Here is a 23037-nt window from a genome sequence, read left to right as displayed (position 1 = left end):
TATGTTCACAGAGCTCTTAACTTATTAATTACTGTACATGTTGAAGTCAATGCAGATCATGCTGTATAAAAGTTGTGGAATTATGCCAGAATTAATTTTTCTCTCAGGATAAACTACTTATGTCTGACAGTAATCAACCCGAGGTGCTTCTCTGTATCCATAATGGTCTAATCATAGACCATTGGCATGGAGATAATGCCTTTCATTAGCTTAGCTGGCAAAGTTCTAAGAACTGAAAAACTTAAAAGGCTCCCTATCTCTCTTCAAGTGTGACAAGGAGCAAAAAATTTATTAAAAAAGAAACAACAACAAAACCACAGGATGACAATCAGATATTATAAACTTGCATAAAAATCTACCTTGTGCAGAGTTTTGCTTCTGCTGTCTGAGAGATCCAACCTCATGGGAATGTAATCAGTGTCAGGTGAGGGGGGGTAGAGGTGTTGATACTGAATTCCCATCCCCAGAAATTCTTCACAGCTCATCTTTTTGTTGTTAATAACTCCTAGTCCCAGTGTACAGCTCCCATTTTTGCAGTGTTGGCCCAGGCTGTGCTCTGTAACCCAACATAGTGAAACTGTTACCGGAGCACAAACCAACCAGGGAACCTGCCCGTGTAGCTAAAGTAACCCTGAGAGAGGCTCCTTTCCTGACTTAATTTCTCCTACAGGGTTTTGTTTCCAACTGACATCTTCCAACTCCATCCTCCCTTGGTGTCTTGGTTAAGTGCTGTCTCCAGCAACTACTTGTGCTGTTTCTATTGAGTCTTGGCACTCACAAAGCTGTCACATTGGTCCACATGTCTAGGAGCCAGAAACAGAATCCAGTCAAGGAATTATTGACCCAGATCTGTGATCTGCATGGCGCCTCACAAAATCGTCATGTCCCTTTCATGCTCACGATAGCTCAAGCTGTTCATTAAACTTCACACGACCTTCTCACTGTTACACAGCAGGTCTGAAACAACCCACTGCTGCAGACATAATCTGCTGCATCTCTTCGAATGTGCTAAGGCAAACAACAAAAGCATGTCATACTAGTACCAGGGAAGAAGCCCCGTGGCTGATCTCCATGAAACTGCTCTTGCTGCACTTTCCGGGCAATAAGCTGGCCATGAGCAGGCAGGTGAGTTTCTGAAGAGATTATGGAAATGGAGCAATCCAGGTTTATCTTTCTGTCATAATCAAAGGTGAGGATATTCTTGTCAATCACCCTAGACAGACCGTAATATTCAGGGACCTCCAAAGCATGGGAGCGCATTTTTATGATGTTACAGTCTGGCTCAAGTAACTGCACATGAAGGGTGAATGTTTCTACAAATGTTTCCGTTTCTGTAAACCTGCAAGTGAAAGAAGAAAAGTTATGTATCAGTCCATCTTCTCTCGCTTGTGATTTGGGCATTGTCCTCCTTTTCTAAACTGAATTACTTGAACCCCATTCTGTCCTGTGTGCTCAAGCCTTGATTCACCATAATCCAGACCCTGCTACCCAAATCCTCCTACTTATAAGTGGGGTGTCTATGTGAAGGAAGAGGTTACTCACTGTGTATGTATGAGTGTCTGTCCCTATCATCAGGGCAGTGGAGAACATGCAGTAGTCTGAAAGAGATACCTTAAGTTTCAGCTTTTGTATTTTCCAAATTCTGTACTGCATTAGTACATAGCTCTGAACTTCATATAAAGTGTTAGCAAGTTCTCTTCACAGCTTAGTTAGACAAAAGAATCCTTTTCCAGCCTGAGAGCCAAGGACACTGTTGCAGCTCCAGGACCAAGAAGTATAAACAGGAAAACTGAGAAGAGCAACCTGGCAGGTTGGGACCTGAAGCTGTAACTGGATAATTAACCCCAACATGCAAATGAACCAAAACTTATAAAAGTGTGAAAATTCGTGACTAAGAATCCATCTTGAGTCCATCTTGGGACCATCTTAGGTGTAGCTGTGGTCAGGCTCTTGTGCTGACCAAGGCATATCCTTTGAAGGCCTGTTTTAATAAATACCCACTTTATTCTTTTAACACTGTCTAGCCTCTGTTCCAGGTAGCCTCACAAGGCATCAAAAGTACTACTGTCCCTTTCCTTAGCATAGCGAAAAATCACCAGTTTTGTGTAATAAGCCAGCAATACATAACACACATTAAATGAGCATATCTGCAATATACTGTGAGAAATTTTTCTGTAAACAGATGGTCACTTGTTGACTAGTGATGCAGCTACTGGATCTAAGTAGTTACAACATGTACAGCAGAACATGCTTTAACTGTGAAAAATTGACTGCTTGCTCTTCCTAAGGTCAGCTGGGCTCCTGGTAACAGTGAAGTGTGACCTGCTTCTGCTGCTTACCTGTACAGCCTAAGCATGACCGTGTCTTCATCTAAAATTGGACATCCATTGTGGGTGTATTTGACTTCATTAGGAAGGAAGTGACAGTCAAAAACCTACAAAGGAGAAAGAACAGACTGGCACCATGCTGCCAAAGATGTTAACTACACAGCATCTGTTCCACTTCTCTCTGAGTGCCTGGAATACATCAGACTGAGAAAATTTTTAATATTTAGTTCTTTCTATGAATAGATATTCACCTGTGCTGTAATCTCCCAGTGAGAGTCAGAGCAACTGGTTAAACATGGGGCTGCCAGCACTCCACAATTAGAAGGGCAAAGGTCACATGTGATTGTTTCAGGCTGCCAAGTCCCTCCCAGGTACAACAAATAGTTTGACCTCGCCTTCTTTACCACTGCAGCCTCTGGAGTTATGGGTGCAGATATATCCAGCAGTGAATACAACTGCAGTGTTGCTGAAAAGCCAGCCATTACAGCATTGGAATTTGAGATTTATTGACTTTTAAAGTTGCTTATGACAATAGCTTGATTATATAGTAAATCTTACTTTATGGCCACTACAACTGTACCACAAAAGTACAACCCAGTGAAATTTTTCTTTTAGAAACTTCACTAGCTCAGAGCTGTTCCTAGTTTTTGTGATACTGACTTCATACCAGGAGCTCTTTTCTAGATCAGACATCATCTCTGTGTCATACAAACATCCAGCCCCAAAATCAGTGTAATCCACAGCACACAAGCAAGAAGATACCTATATTTCCCTACCAGCTAATTCAAAATAGACTAATTTTTACAACACAGCTGATGCAGGCAAAATTTGTAAGTCTGTCTGGCCACAGTTTAACCATCTAAGGCAGACACTTCTTTCAGGCAGATTGATTTATTTAGTGGTTGGTTGGCTTGTGAAAGCAAGGCAATGAGGAAGAATTTATGCCTGACATAAATAGAATAAAGATTGCTTTGACACACCCCTTCTTTGGAAAAGGGATTTGGATTCTGAGGCATACAATTTTCATGTTCTCAAATACTGCAATTTGCAAGACTGGGAATTTTAATTCCCATGCAGTATTGTTTCTTTACTGAAACACCACCTGAAAGCTCCTAGCACTGATAAGACTATGTCTGTGTTATCCTTGTGATAACAGGGAGTCCCCACTCTGTCCATGGAGGATGAAAGATGGTCATATTTCATATCTACAGAGAGAAAATGGCATATTCTAGCCAGCAAGAAATCAAAATCACTGCATTTCCTAAGCATTTCACTATGAATATAAATGTATTTGGTTACATGGATTTCCACAGAGTAACGTGAAATCTGTCCAACATTCACTAACAGATCTAATGAGGCTATAACTAACAGAAATTAATATATGTACATGATGTACATGGCTGACTGACTAGCCACTTTTTTTTTTTTTTAGAAAAAAGAAGAGTTAATTTCTTAATGACAGTAATTTTTTTAAAATATGACAAAAAATGATGCCTTGTATGAATTGCCTTTGTTTCCACAACCACTTTAGATGATGGTGAAATGGGTGAGGGACTTTAACAAGGTTCTAAAATGTTGGCTGAAAGTGTAGCTCATAGAGAAATCTTTGGATGCTCTGACTTTCAGTGCAAAATTTATGTAATAATTTAATTCTAAATTAATTGTTAATGTATAGTTAAATTAAGCACCTCATGACCACCTTGTGGACTTACACTAAAGGACATAAGAATTATTGAACTTTGTTTATTTCTAGCCATTACACAGAAGAGAGCTTACATCCTTCTATAATGGAAGAGTAGTTAGAGTTTCTCTGCTTTCATTATTAGTGAAAGGGTCTACTTCCAGTGAAGCTATTTTCAGATGCTCAAGCAATGTGATGATTTTTCTATATTCCCAGGCATTTTAAAATTTCTTGCCTGCTTTTAACTTTCATCAAGAAGTGCCTTGTACAAAGTCTATCCTTTTTTGCTTTTTTTTTTTTTTAGTAATGAGTTAGTTGGTTTTCTGACATATATACATGGATTAACTTCTTGGAATAATCTGCGGTGGAAAATGTGCTTAGTTTTATTTGTTGGGACTGCTTAGAAAGGAAGGACAAGAGCAATTTGTTGAAAACAAAATTACTCTCACATGATGAAAATTTTGATTATGTTGTGGCTGTTCTGTTGCATATTATTTTCAAATTTCATAGAAATATGTGCTCTGCTTTTTTTTTCAATCAAAAACAACAAACATGTCTTTTTCTTGCCTAATATCCTTTCCTTCTTAGTACAAACAAACATAAAGGAATGTGATATTTAAGTAATCAATTTGATAGTTTTATATGATATTCTACCAAAACTGAAAATAAAATTAAATAGTTATGTGGGATGTTATCTTAAAGAAAAAAATAAGCATATTACATACAAAACCCATTCATACTGTAGTTTCAGAAACTTAATGTTGTACACTGAGACTAAGATTCTTCACTGACATAAATCAGTGTAGAGCCCTCAAAGTCAATAGGATTTTGGTTAGATAAGGGTGCTGTGGGGGCCAAGGCCAAAGGGATTACAGAAGTCCAGATGAAAACATCTGAGCCCTTCCCTTGGCCGCTGATGGAGTCACTCCATCACAGAAAGACAATGGGTTGGCCAGGCAGAACCAGCTATTGGTGAAGCCATGCTGCCTATCTCAAATCCACTCCTTGTCCTCCGTGTGCCTTAGCACAGCTTCTAGGAGGATCTCTTCCCTGATTTTCCCAGGCAAAGAGTGGAGGCTGATGGGTCAATTGCCAGGAAAGATCTACCTGTTTTAAGGATGGGTGCTATATGGATGTAAGGATGGTCTCTTTTCCCAGTCTGGAAACTGGGATTTCACCTGACTGCCATGACTTTTCAAGTATCGTTGAATGTGGCTTCACAATTACATCAACCAGTTCCCTAAGGACTTTGGGCTGCATCTCACTGGATCCAATCATATCAAAGAATTAATGTCCTTAATTTTAAGACATCATTAGTTCCACATCTTAATTAGTAACATGGGATTGGAAAATTTAGAACCTTTCCACAAAGGTTTGTTACCACTGACAGACAGGGAGTCTATATGTTCATTGAGACACAATCTGCTTTGCAAAAAGAAACATCTGGTTTATATTTCCTGATATTTTTTCCTTTTGTATAAACAGGCAACTCTAATTGTCTATAAATTCAGAGGGTAAGACAAAGGAAATCTAAATATTTTCCTAATTACTCTCGAGCTTTGTTTTTTTTCCACTTCAAGTGCTTTTCAATTACAATTTATAATTAAATTGTCATACATTCCTAGAATATTACTGACTTTAATGGTAGTAAACCAGATCATACCAGAGACATTTTCTGGCTGCAGAATTTCCTGTAGAAAGATCATGAGTGGCACAAGGAGATCTGGACTCTGGCACCTTGTTTGTGAAAGCTCAGGCACCACTAGCAGTCACAGCCTCTCTCCAGCCTGGTGCCCTAGGGCCACCTGCCCAGCAGAGCTCTTCCCTCTACATGAGTACCTGCAGCTTCCACACTCTATTAATAACTCTAATAATGAATCTGTGCCTGGGCACATATTCTGGGCCGTGAAAGAGCAGGTGCTTAATAGAAGTGGGGCTGGGAGAGGAGAAGTTGTTTGGAAAATAAGGTGCAGCAAATGCACACATCTCCTGGGATCTCCTGAAAAGGGCTTCTAGCTATTTCAAAATACCTGGGTCCTATTGCACATAGAGGCCACAGAAGAAGTTGAAAGCAATGCTACTCCTCAGCCAGACAAATTGCCTACAGAAGAGGTTCACCATAGTTTTCACATGTAAGTCCCTCTTTTTCTCCTCTTCTTTAGATTGGATATTAAGAAAAAATTCTTCACTGAAAGGTTGGTCAGGCATTAAAAGAGGTGCCCCAAGGAAGTGGTAGAATAATCCCCATACCTGGAAACATTTAGAAGTTGTATATATGTAGGGACATAGTTTTAGCACCTGGCAGTGCTGAGTTAATGGCTGGACTCCATGTCCTTCAATGTCTTTCCAGCCTTAATGATTCTATGTTTGTATGAGTCAAGGACCATACTGGGGAAGTAGAGGTGGGGACTAAGGTCAGTGTCCCTGTGCTGGCAGGAAGCAAGCGCTGGATAGTTTCAGCAGATGCACTACACTGTTTGGGGCAAGTCTCTAGAGAAGATCACACATTGTCCTGCCCATCACCTCCTGTTTTCCCCGGTATGCCTCTCCTCCTTAGGAGTGCTGATTCAGCTGAAGTACTTGTCAGTGGTTTGCAAAAATAATACTGATGACCAAGACAGAAGTTTTGAAAAATCTATTGAGACTGATGCTCCTTCGCTTATCTTCACAGAAGCCACCAAAAAACCCAGAAAGGAGGTTAAAAATTATATTCATATAAAACACACAAAAGTGTATGCTGTGGCACAAACCAGAATTTTTCAAAACCCGAAAACCTCTTCGGTTATAAATCATTAAAACCAGTATTCTTCTGCCTATAACATTACATCTTCATGACAGCTACTTTCAACTCCTTCCTGCTATAACTCAGGTGGGGCAATTTGTAAAGCAGTTGAGTAGAAGAATGGTAATATATGAAATATATTTCATTAATCCTACAAGCTTGACATTTGAACAGAAAACAGGGGAGTTTTAATGTATTTGCCATCTGCTAACAATTTGGCTGTTGCAGAGCAGAACAAATAATGCTGTACACAATGCACTTATTGTATGTGATTATTTTTTTCTTAATTGCTCCTTAAGTAGTGGCTCCGTGACTAAAATTCAAAATGCTGTAGTGGGCTGTGCATTACTGAAGGGGCACTGGTTACCCTCATGTGAGAAAAATAAGCAGCTGAGAGACTGGAGGTTATCTCCTAACTGGAAGTTTTGAAATACCCTTTCTTCACTTGTGAAGGGAGACTCTGGCCAGACTCACTTCTGTGCACTTCTGCTAGTGAGCTCAGCTTTGGGATTTTAGGGTTTCAGCCCTCCGCCAAAGCAAAAGCCTGAATCTCACACAGCATTCATTTTCATGCCTTTTAATCACTGCCCAAAAGAAGAACAAAAATCAGTAAAGCAGCTCATTTTAGTTTCTCTCAGACCTGCACACACTTATACTCAAAGCAGCAAAACAGAGCCCAAATACCTGTGGAGTAAGTTTCCCAACCCTCTGTGTTATTGGCTCATTAATCACAACTTCTACTTTGCAGACATCCTTCTCTCTGGGGATGGAAAACTTGAGGTCTTCCTCTGACAGGAAGACAGACTGTCCCTTCATCACTTTCATCCCAAGGTTCACACTAATAAAGGAGGAGCACACAACTCTTAACACAACCGGCAGCAGCAGAAACAATGAGCTTCGCTCAAATGGCTTCATATTATAAGGGGGTGCCAGCCTTTTTCACCACTGAAAAAATTTCTTAAAAGGAGTCTTCTTCCTCCACCAGCAGACTTTTGCCATATAATGAAGGCATTATTATTCACAGCCAAAAATGTATGATATGTTTTCTATTAACAGGCTCTCCTTGACTGAAGGGCAAGGCAGATTTGGGCAGTTATGGGGCAGACATTTACAAAATATCCTTATGTTTTTATAAAATTCATTGGTCAAGCCTGACAAAATGATGAGTATGTTCTCAAAGTCCTTTCAAGGCTTGTTAATCCTGGAAAAAAAAATAAAGAGAAAGAAAATTCCTATAAGGCATTGGGCAACTATAGGGATGAAAACAAGACAGCAAGCACATTCAAAATACTTCCACCATTTCTGACAATTGCAGTTCACTTCAATCAGTAGATTGACTTCACCTTTGAATACCATTCAGTGCACACATGCTCAGAAAATAGCAGACAATCCCAAAATCTGAGTAGAATTCAATGGAAATAAAGAAAAGATAATATAGTATAAATCATAGAAGTTTCTCATGCCCCTAGTTAATCTTTCATGTTTATAACCTCATGAGAAAAGAATATTTATTCTGTCATTAAACAAGCACTACTGAAATCCTTTTAAAAGCCTTATTTCTACAACCCTCCAAAGTAACTGAAGCTACAACCCAAAAAATAGGAAGTGATATTATTTAATTAAATTTGGAAGAACATAAGAATTCCAGGGCAGTACAGTGTCAACATTCCTTTAATTTCTGTAAATTTTTAATTCCCTGACTACCTTTTTGCCACAACCTTATGACCAACAGTGAACTTTCCTGAAAATGAATTTAAAAATAAATCCTTGTATGTCTCTATTTTCTTTGTTGTTGTTAGCAGGTAAGTGTTCACTGTTTCGGGCAGAATGACCTTATGAGCAGCCTTTAACTGAATGCACATTTTAAATTTCACCCAGTTTTAAATTTCACTGCAAAACAACCAGCAGTTCAGAAATTTTGTAAAATTATTGACTTCCTAAAGTTAAACAAGACAGATCCCCTCACTTCACCACATATTTAAGACTAAAGCCATTGAGACTCACATATATGTAAAGTTAGATGTATGTTGACTATGTAGTCTTGAACAAAAAATTTTGACCCTAATTTTCTAGGTATTTATCTGAAAGTCTTTCCATTTTGGTTTAAAATATTGATGTCATACCAGTCTGAAGAAAATCTGAGAGAAAATGTAGAATTCTACTGGTGGAAAAGGAATGGAATTCATGGTAGAATCCATGGCAGAACCATGGTAGGATCCATTATTTTCAGATAAGAAAATAATTAGAAATTTTAGATTCAGACTAGGACCCGGAAAAGTGCTAAGTATCCTCTATTGTGGATAGCTATCATAAAACTATGTTAAAGTTGAGAGATAGCTTCATCACCAGTCTGAAAATGGCACTCATGCAGAGGCATCTGCATTTTGACTCTGCTACAGAACAGGTTCATCTGTTTCTGGTACCTGCCCCGTAAATTTCAGCATGCAGTACAGCTGTAAACCTCTGGTGCAGGCAGTGGTTTCTACGCTGCCTTTTCTTACCCTGCATAAAAAACAGAACATAAAGTCTACTAGAGGAATCAGGAGAATTTTGATCAATTTTATGGTGGATGTATGAGACATTCTCTGCTACAAATTTGGTCTTGTTGTCACTGTGTATAACAGTCTTGCTTTGACCACTTTAATTTGCAAATACAGCTCCTGTATCACTATATGTTTGCCCCCCATATGTTCCAGGAGCTGGCCTCTACTCTACTCTTGAATGCTCTAGGACTGTCTCCTGAGGTGGCCAAGTGAAGATCTTGGGAAGTACAACCTCACTTTCCCAATTACTTATATAATGGCAAGAGATTCTTTCAGCACATAATGACAATAAAAATGAGAAAGTTTTGTGGAGGCATCCTCCCCGACATCCTCAACATCCTCCCTATCTGTGAAGAAGGTCATTACCTCAATCAAGCTGTGTGTGCTACATGGTACTTTACTGACTGACAGTGTCCTGCTCAACAGATATACAACTGCTGGCGATGCCACTGTCACATCTTGTGGCTGCTTTGGACTTCCTTGCAATTTCCTTACTTCTCTGCCCTTAATATCACAGCTGAGCCTGATCCACCTCTCCTATTCCTTGCCATGCTACCTGTGTAACATGGACATACAACTAAGGGACTGCTTAATTCCAAATGCATCACAATATTTCAGATATACTTAGTGGCCTAATGAAATAATGGTATTCATGAGCAACACAGAAGGAGTATCAGCATTTTGAAATTAAGCTGTTTCCTCATCAGCTTTCTGAGGGTCTGTCTATGTGACAAAACAACTGAAACAACAGAACAACTCCAGGCTCACTGTGCGAGTACAAGCTCACAGAAAGCTACCAGCTTTTGTCCCAGAAGTGAAACAGTCATGTCAGTTCAGTGATCTATCATATACCAGTTGTTATCCCTCAGTGGGATGAAGCACATGATTTATCAGGAGAAGCCAACACATCTGGATTTGTTCAACCTGAAGAAGAGAGGCTTTATTGCTTATTTTTAGACTTCTAACAGAAGAGCGCCTGGAGCATGAGACATACAAACCTACTAAAATAGCAAGGTTTATTTAATAAACAACTAATCAAGGCCTGAGTTGCTTGATGTAACTTTGAAGCCAGATTTGCCATAAAACTGTCTTTTCTTGGAGAAAGAGGTGGGTGCAAATACCTGCAGAGGGTCTTTTCACCCTAAATCATGTTCTGACTCTAAGCTGAAAAGACAGAGCCATCTGACCGCTGGGATCTAAATTAATTACCTGGTGTATTTTTGCAAGACACAGCGTTATACCCTGTCCAGTAATTCCCCTGAGATCCAGTAGAAACCCATACTGATATGAAAAATGTGGCAACAAGCAGAGAGACCTCCTTTCCCATAATTAGAGGCGGATTAGACAAGCTGGCTCTGAGATTTGGAAGCCTGGAAGATAAGTCAGGAAGATGTGCCCAAGGCATTGAACAAGACAACCTGACATTTGGCAGGGGGAACTCTAAGGACCTACCCATCTGCTGGCAACTCCTGCCCACTCATCTGATGAGCCTGGGGGGAAGGCAGAGAGAGAAGGGGCCTCTGAAGAGGCAGTGAATGCAACTCTGTAGAGTTGACAGAGGGACATAACAAACTGGGAACAATGTGGAGGAGGGTTTCTGTTAAAAATTTCCTCCAAGTGACAGAACTGGTTTCCCCCTCAGGGTTGCTGGTGTACGTGTGAGAAATTATGCAATGGTTTAATTACAAACATAACAATTAGAGAGTCTGATTCTGAGCAGAGCTACATTGATGTAAGTAAAAGATTAATCCAAATTATTTAGACAGTTATCTACTAATACAAATCAACTGAAAATAAAATCTGGAACAGCACTAGTAAGTCTCAGCTTTAATACCTAAAACTTGACTAAAATACCTGTAATCATAACTGACCTTGAGCCAAGTCTCAATGATACCCAAAGCCTTCATGGGGATTTGGATGAGACTTCAAAACTTTCTCTGTATGTGACAAAATCTCTGCCTGGGATATTTCCTTGAGCAGATGGATCAAAATTGCCCTATTCTTTTACAAAGCTGGAAGGGGATAATGGAGAATGATTGTTGTGGGTTTGAAGTTGGATTGATTTGTTTTAATGAATGCCAGAAAATTTTGCAAGAAACAGAAAGAACATGCAAATTTTTTTGAGGACATGTTCGAAGAAAACAAGAGCATTCCATGATTTCTAGGAAATTAGATGAATATTATTACAGCAATTAAAATCCAGTCCAGAGCATTGAAAGGATCATGAACTATTAAATTAGAGGGTTATCACTCCACAATGTGCATTCAACACATGCACCCCTTGGGCTGTTTGCTATTTAATGGTTTTGTTCCACGCACTACAAGCAAGGATTATGGGTCACCAAGAAGCTAGGTATTTGGCAGGGTATTTGCTGAGTTAAGGAATGGCAGATAACACCCTGTAAGTAGTTACACCTTGGACACATGCCAACAGCAGAGATGCATTTTGCCTGAGGTAAAGTGCAATCCTGGGTTAGCTGGGACTGTGACTAGTAGAATTCTCTAACTAGAACACACATAATTTGCAAAATCCCCTTTTAATAAACAATTGAAGAAACAGTGTGTAATTATCTGCAGAATTTGTTGGATTGCCTCAGCAAAACACAGTGAAAGCAACTTATTTCTAAAAGGTCATGGTTCCAGATAAATACATAGAAATCAGCAGGAAATGTAAAACCCTTGTAAGCACACGTGTGTCAAGGAACACACACAAGATTTATTCATACATGTGACTAATAAAACGCTGCCTAGTTTAGATGAACTGAATCAGCTGTCTCAACGAATATGAAAATGTAAAAATGCTGACAGACCTCTATTGCAAAATAAGTCTACAATTTTAAAACATGCATTTTAAAAACACATTATCCCAGCTAAATTAAATATATCTTTTTTAATTACTTACTAGCATCAAAAGTTTTTAGCATATATTTCAGTGCTTTTTTTTATCACAATTTTTCTAGTTTGTCTCATTAATAAGACAGTTCCAAGAAGGGAAATCTTATTTAGTTCTTCCAAGTTTTAAAGCCACAAAGTTTCATTAGATCTGTTGGAAAAAAGCCAGCATAGTTGAGAAATCCATAACAACTTGAATATTAGGATAAAGTTGTTTGGAATCCAAACTTTCCAGTTAATTTCTACTAAACCACTGGCAAAACCCAGTGCCTCAAAGTTAGAACTGAGCTTTCATCCATCTCGAGCTCAAAAATTACTGTCTGGCTGCTCTGCTACAACATCCAGCAACAAACTGAACTCTGCAAGCTGTTAAGCACTATTACAACCACAAACACGACAGCATTCAAACTTGAATCTGATACTTACAGGTAGCAGTGTTTCTGCTGCAGGCTGAACATGAGATCATACTAGAAAAATACTAGAAAAAGAGGGAAATGTATGTCACTGACCCAGTAATTTCTGTTTTAAAAGGCTGGCAGAGAAAGATATCCAATGAGTGAGCGACAGAAAGAAAGCAGAGAGGGGGAGGGGAGAGAGATAGATGAAATTCCAGTCTTTCTGGTCAGCTTGGCTGTAGTGTTCTCTGCACTAAAAATCCACAATAAACACTCCTTGCTTGCAAGACTCCTGACTGCAGAGTCACAAGTTACAAATACTTTTGGGCTCTGTATGATAAGAGCACTCAGAGATGTCTGGTAGTGTTTATATTCAGTAATGCTTCCCTGCTAGCCAGCCCCAGATCTTCCCTTCCCCTTCTGCCGGTTAAGTCTGTTGGGACTAAAAATCAAGCTGCTGTTACTAAGGTTTCTTCTTTTTTCTTTTTTTTTTGTTCCCACTTTTGCTAGTTTATTTGCTTTGGAACACACACAAACACACCACCACCACCGCCACCACAGCAGTATTCAAATTTTGATTTTCTTTTTCCCATTCAGAACAGCAAAAAAGACAAAGAGTATAGGCAAAATCCTACCAATTATTAAATATCTCAGCCTTCTGTTACGACATTCACATCAGGTTTAACTGGCTGATGAGATTCTCAGTAAAAAAATGCAAATTTTCTTACTCAATACAGTCTCTGTGCTGTGAAAATTAGGGCAGTCAGGTTTACTCCTCAGTGTGCATCAAGGCTCATGGATTTCCAAGTCACAATGCAGGGACAGGCTATCTTATGTCCACCTCAGCACAGGGACCTAAAGAATTTTTTAAGTATATGGGACAAAAACATTTTCAGCCCAGCCACAGGGCATTGTGACAAGGGCAGGAGGGACAGCATGCAGAAGAGCTACTGGCTTCCAGTTTGCTTTTGTAAACAGGAATCAAACCCATCACAGCTGTAGCACTGTAACATTGTCTCCCCTTGTCCTCCTTTGAATAAGCAAGCTGACTTTGACCCTCATATGGAAACAAAACCACAATGTAAAAATGTAAAACTGAAGTCAATAGGAAGAAAGAAAAGAAACAGCAGATGTTCCTGTGGCATGACTTATGTACAGATGAAGAAAACAGATGACTGTTGAAAATTAAAATGAACTCAAAGCTACACAATGTGTAATGTGATACAATCTGGCCTATATTTCCCAAAGCAAAAAACACCAGCAAAAAAACATTTATTTGGGGTACATTATTCGTGTTAGAGTGGAATACTGTCCTGGTTTTCAGGCCACACATTTTATCAGGTTTCAGCAAAACTTGCAATAAATATTTGTCTCCTCTGAGTTGTGTAGATGGCTGTGGATTAGCCGGATTGTTTCTGGTTTTGCTTGCTGAAACACAGCTTCTAATTTACTGTGATGAGTGGCCTATCTGAATTGTACAGTGCTCTGATTAGGAGCATCAGCATAACTGTCCTTACAGGCTGATTAAAATAGTGGCAGCTTATATTAAAGTCTGTGACACATTAATAAATAATATCATTCCAGAAGCTGTCTTCAAACTGGTTTTGTTACTGCAGCAATGAACTTAGCATCTCATTTCTTATAGTACTCCTTAACTGCAATTAATTTTTGCAATCTATCAAGGTCACATTATCTAAAGGGTAGAGCAAAATTGCCCAAGCTTTTCTTGATAAATGCCAGAGCACTGAAAAGAAGACAAGCCTTTTTTACAACATTCATTCTTTCCATTTCAATGTTTGCCCACACAGGAAAGAGAGTAGTTCTGCCTCCCATAGAGGAAATTTAAGCACAGTATATATTTTTATCAATTATTAGTAAAATCATGCAGTCCAGACTGTTGATAAGAAGGTAATAAGTAAAAAGTTTTCTGTAAGCTTATGTTAACAAGATACAGCCAAAATCAGCCGCTTTCTTTACAGGCTTTAATTTGAAAAATAATAAAAAAAGGCCATACTTGAAGCACAAAGCAGGCAAGGACACACAAATGCACCTCACACACAGCCCCATTTCTCCTCCTTCATTTTGACTTACATTGATAAGCAATGGTCTAACCCCACATTGTCTGATATCTGCACATTCATTCAACACTCCTGTGAAGAGGATGAGGCTCTTAAAGGAACAAAAGACTTGTCCCAGTCCTAATCTGGAGGCTGTACAAGAGGAAGATCTGCTGCATTGTGAGGGAAAAAAGATACAATTATTTTCCAGGTATTTACTACATGACATAAATTTTATTGTGTGAGCAAAAATACCTGGTAGCAGCAGTCCATTCTTCACACAACTTTTAAAGAAAATATTCTAATGCATCAATATCTTACATGGAGCACCGCTGTCAGAAGGTCAAATGCACTGGGTCATTGCCAGCTGCTTCATTGGAAAATACATGCAGAGAATCTATAATGGCAACGTTCTTGATCAAAGACAAATTACTCTAATTTTTTGACTGCAGAAGGGGTATTAGACATAGAGAATGGTATTATGGAAAGTACAACAAGGCAGCACAAAAATATTTGGTTTGTGTCAAGCAGATCAAAAACTGCCTGAATGCTTGAGACAAATGTGAGTGGTACTTTCAGTAAAATGAGTAGCTTCTTTGGGAAATACATATTTAGTCCTATTATCTCTAATTTTAAAGACATTGATATCTTTTTTAAAGACTTTTTGATATTTTGTATCTTGAGCTAGACCCTCAGATGTTGCAGAGGGCAGTGAAGGGACACCTTCAAAGACTTTGGCATCTTGGCAACCCCTGCAGTCCTTTGCCTGAATGTATCTAGAGCACGTCACCACTAGTAAGGTTTCTTCAAATTATATATCCATAGGGATTAGTATATAGGCTGTAAATCATAAAAACACCTCTTCATGGCCATGGTGTTCTTTTCAGAGAAAGGGACTAGGCATAGCTGGATACAAAGCAGCAAAGTCTTCCCTCCATGCCTTCCAGAGCAGCCTCACTGCAGCATGCATGGCCACTGGGACTGTGGGAATATACGACCAGAAATGCTTGTCCCTCACTGGACCAGGATATTAAAGACACTTAATAATGTCTTAGGAAGGGGAAACTCAGCTACCACCATTCTGCAGGACACTTTCTGCAGCACTAAAAGACATGTACGTGTGTGTAAGCTTCATCACAGAATTTCTGTTCTTGAAATTATGGGTATTTGTACTTGTGCCCCCAGCATCTATAAAGGTTCTTATTCTTTGTCTTTAAAGCTGCTGCCATATCCTTCTCATCTGCAGTAAAAAGATAAAGGTTAGGCTTTCCAAATCTTCAGGTAACAGTATGAAGTGGGTGGCAGCATCTAAGATGACCATCAGCATTTCCAGCTTTTGAAGGTGGCTAGGGTCTGATCTGTCACACAGGTATCACACATGAGGTCAGGATGAACCCTTTCCTACCTCTTCCTGGTCACAGGGATCCTAGACAGGTTGAGCACCATGAAGATCATCAATTTGGCATCACTGGAGAGCAGCTCTTAATGAAGACATTGGAGGAATGGCAATGTCCCTGTGGCAGAGGAAATAATTATATTCCTGCTTGCAAAGAGCTGGGCTGTTCTTTAATATACCAAGGGATAGAAAAAGCAATTTTTCACACATCAAGAATCATAGGAAAGAAAGGGTAAACACTATGTGTTCAATATGTAAGCTAAAGACAGGCTAAAAATAATCTCAAAAACACGAAGGATTGTCTCATGCTGGCAGTCTGCTCACTTTCTATGAAATTGCTCACAACCAAGTTTCAAAATGCATGTTTCAAGTACCAGTGCTTTCCCTCTCTTTCCTTAAAGTCTGTTGTTCCATGTCCAATCATTCCACCAAAACCCACAGACCATGTGTCCTCATTAATGCAAAGGAGGAATTGTTTTCATAATTAAACTACTATCCAATTTACTTCAAACTGAAAGACTTTTAGGAATATATACCTTATTGCCATTAAAGTAATTTCCACTCAGGAAAAGTTCCTTAGTTGTTTTTAATTGAGATCAGTCAAAGTGAATTTTATGAGACTTTGGAGATTTTTATCCAAACTCTTTGAAAATTGGGTCTTTTGTGGGACAGGGCCATACTTTGGCTTTAAACCACATATGGGTTTAGACCATGGCTGGTACAAATGGATTTTCATCTCAGTTAATGTTTTTAAAGTTTCACTGTTTCCTTATTTAACTCGCTCTGACACCGACTATGAAAGATCTGCAAAAAAGAGTTTTCCTAGGAATGCCACAGATTTACTTTTTGTATTCTACAGAAGGGTGTATGTTCTGCAAAGGCAGAAAACTTCTCAGAAGCATAATATGGCAGCACTAACACATAGAAGATACTGCTCCTGACCTTAACCAGTAGTTCCAGAAAACCCATACTTTTTAGAATACTGAAATCTTCTTATGCTGTACAGAGCACGCAGACTGAAAACCAGGAATGCTGATCCTCATAAACAACCTCCCTTGCCTCTGAAGTCTATATTTTTACCTACGGCAGTGTTATAATTGTGATGACATATTCTCAAAACTATTGCAATCCTTACCTTTTCAGAAGGTATTCATAAGTCTTTAAGCACAGAATAGTGCTTTGATTTGCTATAATCCTCTAAAAAGACTACTTCTGAAGAATTTTCTTATCTTGGCATTCAGTTAAGCTATTATTAAGATGAGAGATTAATTAAAGAAAATTGAAGGAGCCTTCTGAGGTAGAAGAAGAAAAGAAACCACACTAGCTTGCACCCAATGTGGATATCTTAGGAAATTCTAGGAAGATATGATGCTGTTATCACAGAATCACACAGAATCACAGAATCACTAGGTTGGAAGAGACCTTCAAGATCATCAAGTCTAACCCACGCCCTAACACCTCAAATAAACCATTGCACCGCGTGGTTTAGGGCCAGCTGTTCCAGGAATGTGCTGTGGGAGACAGCATCAAAGGCCTTGCTGAAGTCCAAACAGACACATCCACAGCCTTTCCTGCATCCACCAGGTGGGTCACCTGGTCATAAAAGGCCTACATGACCTACACCTGCTAAACCCACGCTGGCTGGGTCTGATACCCTGGCCATCCTGTAGCTGATGACACTCAGCATAAACTGCTCTATTACCTTCCCAGGTACTGAGGTCAGGCTGACTGGCCTATAATTACCAGGATCTTCCTTCCTACCCTTTTTATGAATGTGTCACATTGGCCAGCTTCCAGTCATCTGGAACCTCCCCAGTGAGCTAAGACTGTTGGTAAATGATGGAGAGCTGCTTCTCAAGTTCATCTGCCATCTCCCTCATCACCTGGGGTGGATCCCGTCTGAGCCCATAGATTTATAAACATCCAAGCAGTTCTCTGACTGCCTCCTCCTGGATAACAGGGGGACCATTCTGCTCCCTGACACCATCTACCAGCCCAGGACAGTTGTCCTGAGGACAAGCCATCACTGAAGACTGAGGCAAAGAAGTGTTAAATACCTCTGCTTTCTCTCCATCTGCCATTACTAAGTTCCCTCCTGCGTCTATAGAGAACAAAGGCTGGTCTTACCTTTCCCTTTTATATATTTAATTATTTTTATATAATTAATATATTTGTAAAAATTTTTTTATTATCCTTTACAAAGATTGCCGAATTAAGTTTGAACTGAGCTTTGACCTCCCTGATTTTTTTCCTACATGCCCTAGCAACCCCTTTAAATACTTCCTGAGAAACCTGACCCTCCTTCCAAAGATGATTCATCCTCTTTTAATTCATACGTTCCTCTGAAACCTCCTTGCACATCCAGGGTGGACATTTGCCGTGTTGACTCATCTTTCAGCACACAGGGACAGTCTGTTCCTGTGCTCTCAGGATCTTTGTTTTGAAGCACGTCCACCTTTCCTGGACTCCTTTGGTTTTAAGGGCTGTTTCCCATGCCAAACCAGTGCCAAACAAGGCTATATTCCTTGCTTCCCAAGGAACTCTCTGAATAAGTCCCCTAAACAGGCCGAATTTTATGCTGTTATTTTAATTCTAGCAGCACTAGATCTGATTCTTGCTTATAATGAATGAAACATAGCATTTTCAAAGGAAAAATGAAGGCTTCTCCAGAATATCCCCACTGCACACATGGGTATTCCTGCCATCTTTGTACTTTAATATCAAAGCCCAGCTGTGGCACAAGCCGTACCCACCATCTGCTCCAGGCAGATTCAAACCTAAGGGAGGTACAACAGAATGGGCAACATGAGAGGTATGAGAGACAAAGCCAAGAAGAAAAGAGGAAGGCAGAACAAAGACTGGCTTGGAAAGGAGAGCCTGAAACCCAGACGCCAGCTACAGCCAACAGCTTCCTCTCACACAGCCCAAGGCACACCTTTGTTTCAACATTCTCACAGAACACCACATTGGTGTTAAGACATGATCTGTTGAGACCAAAGAAATGCTTTCCCAGCCTGACACAGAGCTCTATCTTTATGTGTGCAAACAGATACAACTCAGCAAGAATTTTATAAGAAATTATGCAAGTAATCCTATTAAGTTTGGTCATTGGAAGCAAGGAATCATATTTTCCTTTTCTTTTCAGGAACCATGCTTAGGATTACAGTAGATGATACAAAGAGAAGGAGAAAATTCTTAAGCAAGAACCTGTAAATGTTTGAGAAAGAATCTTGAGTAAGTGTTAACTTCATCAGCTTACATATCTGAATAGGGAAATGGCAAAAGACACATCACAAAATACCTGGACACACTATGAAGAAAAGAGACTTTCTAAAAATTCAGCACCTAGTCACTGTAGTTGGTAGAGTCTTCTCAAAAAAAAAAAAAAAAGGCAATTCTTCCTTTTCTTCCTCTTTCACTATATTTTTGCAGTCTTTCTTTTCTAAGTCTTCAAATGACCAGATGTAGCTCCATTCCAATTTCACCTGGAAGTGACTAGTTTTTATTCACAGTGTCTGTTTCTCACTTGAACCATTCTCCCTGCACTGGCCAGAGGATGAGTCTAATAAAAAAATTAAAAGAAGTAAATATATTCCATTCAAAACCTCTTTCCAGCTGAGGCTCTTTACAGAGTAACAGTGAATGATAATGTGAGGTGTCTTTTCTCTTGGCAGTTTGTCTGAACAGAATTTTAAATTAGCCAGCCTAGATCGGAGTGAAAAAGCACAAAGTCTCTTGAGGAGTGTAGGGTGCTGGCCAGAAAAACAGATGTTTGCAGGAGGAGCTGGGGTATTGTGGAAGAACAGAAATATCAATGAGGGACAAAGAAAGTTGTCCCATTTTCTGACTTTCCCAAGCCAAGGTACCCAAGGCTGGATCCAAAATGTGACAGCACTAATGGACATGGTGTCAGCTGGGTAGGACCTGGGGTAGGACAAGGTGGAGGAGCAGGATGCTAGCAGAAATCCCAGCTCTGGCAGTCCTACCTCCTGCGAATGACTGCAAATAGCATTCCTTCCTCAGGCATGGCTTGGGCTGGTCTGTCTCCCCAGTAGGACAGGAAACCATTCTTTTGTGAAATGGAAGGTCTAACTGAGATGAGAGTGGAATATGAGGAAACAAAAGTGCACATTTCTTTCCTTTCACCAAGCCTATTCCCTCTGCTCACAACACTGTCATAGCACTTCAACAGAAAATTGAGGTGTCAGCAAAACCTCGTCCTAAAAACACTTAGCTCAGATGTACATGCCATAAAAAGAGGTTTTGTTTGTGGCCAAATAAGGTAATGGCCTATATATGCTGTTAACTAGCTTGTGCTATGGTCTGAAATAAATAGTGCAAAACAGCATGGTATTTAGAACCAAAACCCAAAACTACTGGAGAGGAGGGTCATTAGTACAACTGAGGGGTGCAATGATACGCTGGTAATTACTGTACATTAGCAAATTTTAGAAGGGTTTCCATATTTTTAACAAAAATTTATCCTTTACATCTTTGATCTCTCTCTACTGCATCTTCCAAATATAGTTGACTTCCTCCCCAGAAAAGAGGGACTTGCAGAAGTAAGGAATTGCTTAGTCAAGCTTCTCTACCCTTCAGGGAAGTATAGCCAATTACATTTATAAACAATATCTGAAGTTTAAGGGTAAGGTCTTGACCAGACCTCGGTGTTTAATGCAAACTATATATCGACTTTAGTATTCAAAGTAAGCTAGTGTTGGCCACAGATACCACTCACTTCCCCTACAGGCCTTTCCTTTTTCTGGTCTTTCCCTTTTTTCTCCAGCACTATGTAGGATACTGACCAATAAAAAATTGATGAAAGAAATTGTCTGTCTGAGAGAAAACATTATTTTGTCTCTCATACTGTGCCTTTATTCCCAAAGCTGACATTATCAGGAGTGTTGTAAACATGGGTGAAGGAAAGCTACAAAACCAGAGAATTCTGGTCAGCTTTGACATGGAAGACCATCTCTGCTAAAATCAGTAAGACCAATGACAATTATATGAGTGATTTTTATATTTAGGACTGGGCTTTACTCCTTAGGATCCACAGATTTTTATTGAGTATAGAGAAGACAATTGTGCAAATAGAAGAAAGACTTTTTAACCTTAACCAGTGTTTTTTAAGTATCTATATAAGTCAACAGTCTCAGCCAAAACACATTTTAGAACTCTGTTTTAAAGTATTTAGTTGAGTAGCCCAAACATGGTGTACCAGTAGCAGAAAATCGCTATATTTCAAACCAAAAAGAAAAGGGGAAGGTCTTATTAAAGTTATAATTTAAAAAAATAAAAATTTCTTCATACAAATCAATGACCTGTCTCTTCTGTATTAACATTTTCATCCCATGTATTCTCCTTCCCAATCTCTATTCAAGTTATAGATGAAAACCTCCGGAGCCTCATTCCTCTCAATATTGAGCCTGTGTCTGACAATTTTTAACATCTTCCTCTTTGCAGAAGTCTGTCATAGTGAATCCCACTCAGTTGTGTCAGCACCAGACAGGGCCAGGAGAGTCCCATGTACATGACAATTGGCAGTCCTGCGTTTGGATGTCCTCCTGCAATAATATACTGATTTGCAGAGCTGCTGAGCACCTGGCACCCCCCCATTGCTGCTGAAAGGCGTTAAGGATTTCAGATGACAGTCACACCATCAGAGGCCTGACAGCAAGATCAGATGTAGTATTTTTAACAGTATATTAATTTCAAACCATATTCTACCAATGTGCTTCAAAACCAGAAAACTTCAGTTATCTTGATTTTAAACACTAGTCAAAGAAGTGCTTACCCTGCAGGCCAAGTGTCCAACCTGCAATGAATTATCATTGTCTCCGTGGACCTTTCCACTCCCATGGAGCCTCATTGAAACAAATCTTGTTCTCCCTATTCAGGGGATCCAAAATTTTTTGTTTATCAAAACTGAGTAGAAGTACTATTAGCAAACAAAGCAGAAATCCTGCCAATGCCAAAAACCCTGCCAAATGGATTGTTGATTGAATTTAACAATTGTATGCAACCACACAGCACTGCCAAAACAGAAATGTCTATTTTCATTTTCACAGTGCTGAAGGATCCCCTTTATCCTACCTAGCACTAAGCCAGGTCCCAACAATGCAACAGTGTATTCACTGCACTCTCATTTTGCCAGGCTGAGCTCAGGCAGTCAAGAATTTGCAACTGGAAAAGGTCATCTCTTTCTGAGTCTGTTTTCTAACAGATGGTTACAATCAGCTTTTCCTGGTAAGCACAAATGAATGATGTTTAAATTCTTAGCATCCTCTAGATAACATCTCATGTAAACAGAAGTAAATTGCATATAAGAAATGTCTTTAAATGTATTTAAAGGGACTACCTCTATTTCAGCATTCTTCTCTGAAACCAAGACCATGACTTCTTGAATATCCACAGTCCAAGGGGCCCCAAGTTTGTGTTCTGCTGTATGAGCCAAATCAGTTCTTGCTAAGAACACTGCCAAATACTGGAGACAACAGGATATGGAGCAAGTATATCACCCTTCAAAAACACAGTAAACGCCAGAGCTACTATTGCTTTTACTGGCTTTGCACTTTATATTTTGATTCTGTAATGAGAACAATCTCTCTTCAATACCCATACCAGGAGGCCTGTGTCTCCATATGACACATATGTGTATCCATATGACTATTCTCAGCCTTATTAAAGCAGGATAGTAGGCTAACGAAAAGCATACTTCTGAAAGATGGGAGGTAGGAGGAGCTGGACAGGAATGCTAACAAAAATAAAAGACTGCTAATAATGGCAAGAGTTGACACCTGTTACATAATTTACAGTTTAACAGCAAAAGGAACTGTTTGTTTAGGAAATTAAACATGATATTACTCACTGCAAACACATTTCTAATACTGCTTTATAACCTCCTGCTGGTTACATTGCTGAAGAATTTGCTTACTTTGGAAGAAGTTTGCTCCTTTCCTGTGAG

At 39.4% G+C, this 23037-nt stretch overlaps 1 protein-coding gene across 1 annotated transcript in view; it reads right to left on the bottom strand.

The window, feature by feature from the left end:
- FREM1 (FRAS1 related extracellular matrix 1) overlaps positions 1 to 7710 on the bottom strand; it is a 60354-nt gene extending 52644 nt beyond the window's left edge. Inside the window, exons 1-4 of the mRNA XM_088054599.1 lie at positions 7475 to 7710; positions 2340 to 2434; positions 1044 to 1339; positions 360 to 556 (exon numbers count right to left, since the gene is read on the bottom strand). Of these exons, the coding sequence (XP_087910725.1) occupies positions 360 to 556; positions 1044 to 1339; positions 2340 to 2434; positions 7475 to 7705 (819 nt within the window). The 5' untranslated portion in view covers positions 7706 to 7710. The remainder of the gene's footprint in view (positions 1 to 359; positions 557 to 1043; positions 1340 to 2339; positions 2435 to 7474) is intronic.
- Positions 7711 to 23037: the final 15327 nt, after the last annotated feature.

This window comes from Pseudopodoces humilis, chromosome 4, assembly GCF_049639895.1.
Source record: "Pseudopodoces humilis isolate 2021_Gansu_Grassland_sample_001 chromosome 4, ASM4963989v1, whole genome shotgun sequence".
Taxonomy (NCBI): domain Eukaryota; kingdom Metazoa; phylum Chordata; class Aves; order Passeriformes; family Paridae; genus Pseudopodoces; species Pseudopodoces humilis.
The sequence above is the reverse complement of the archived record's forward strand: the minus strand, read 5'-3'. Positions and strand labels throughout refer to the sequence as shown.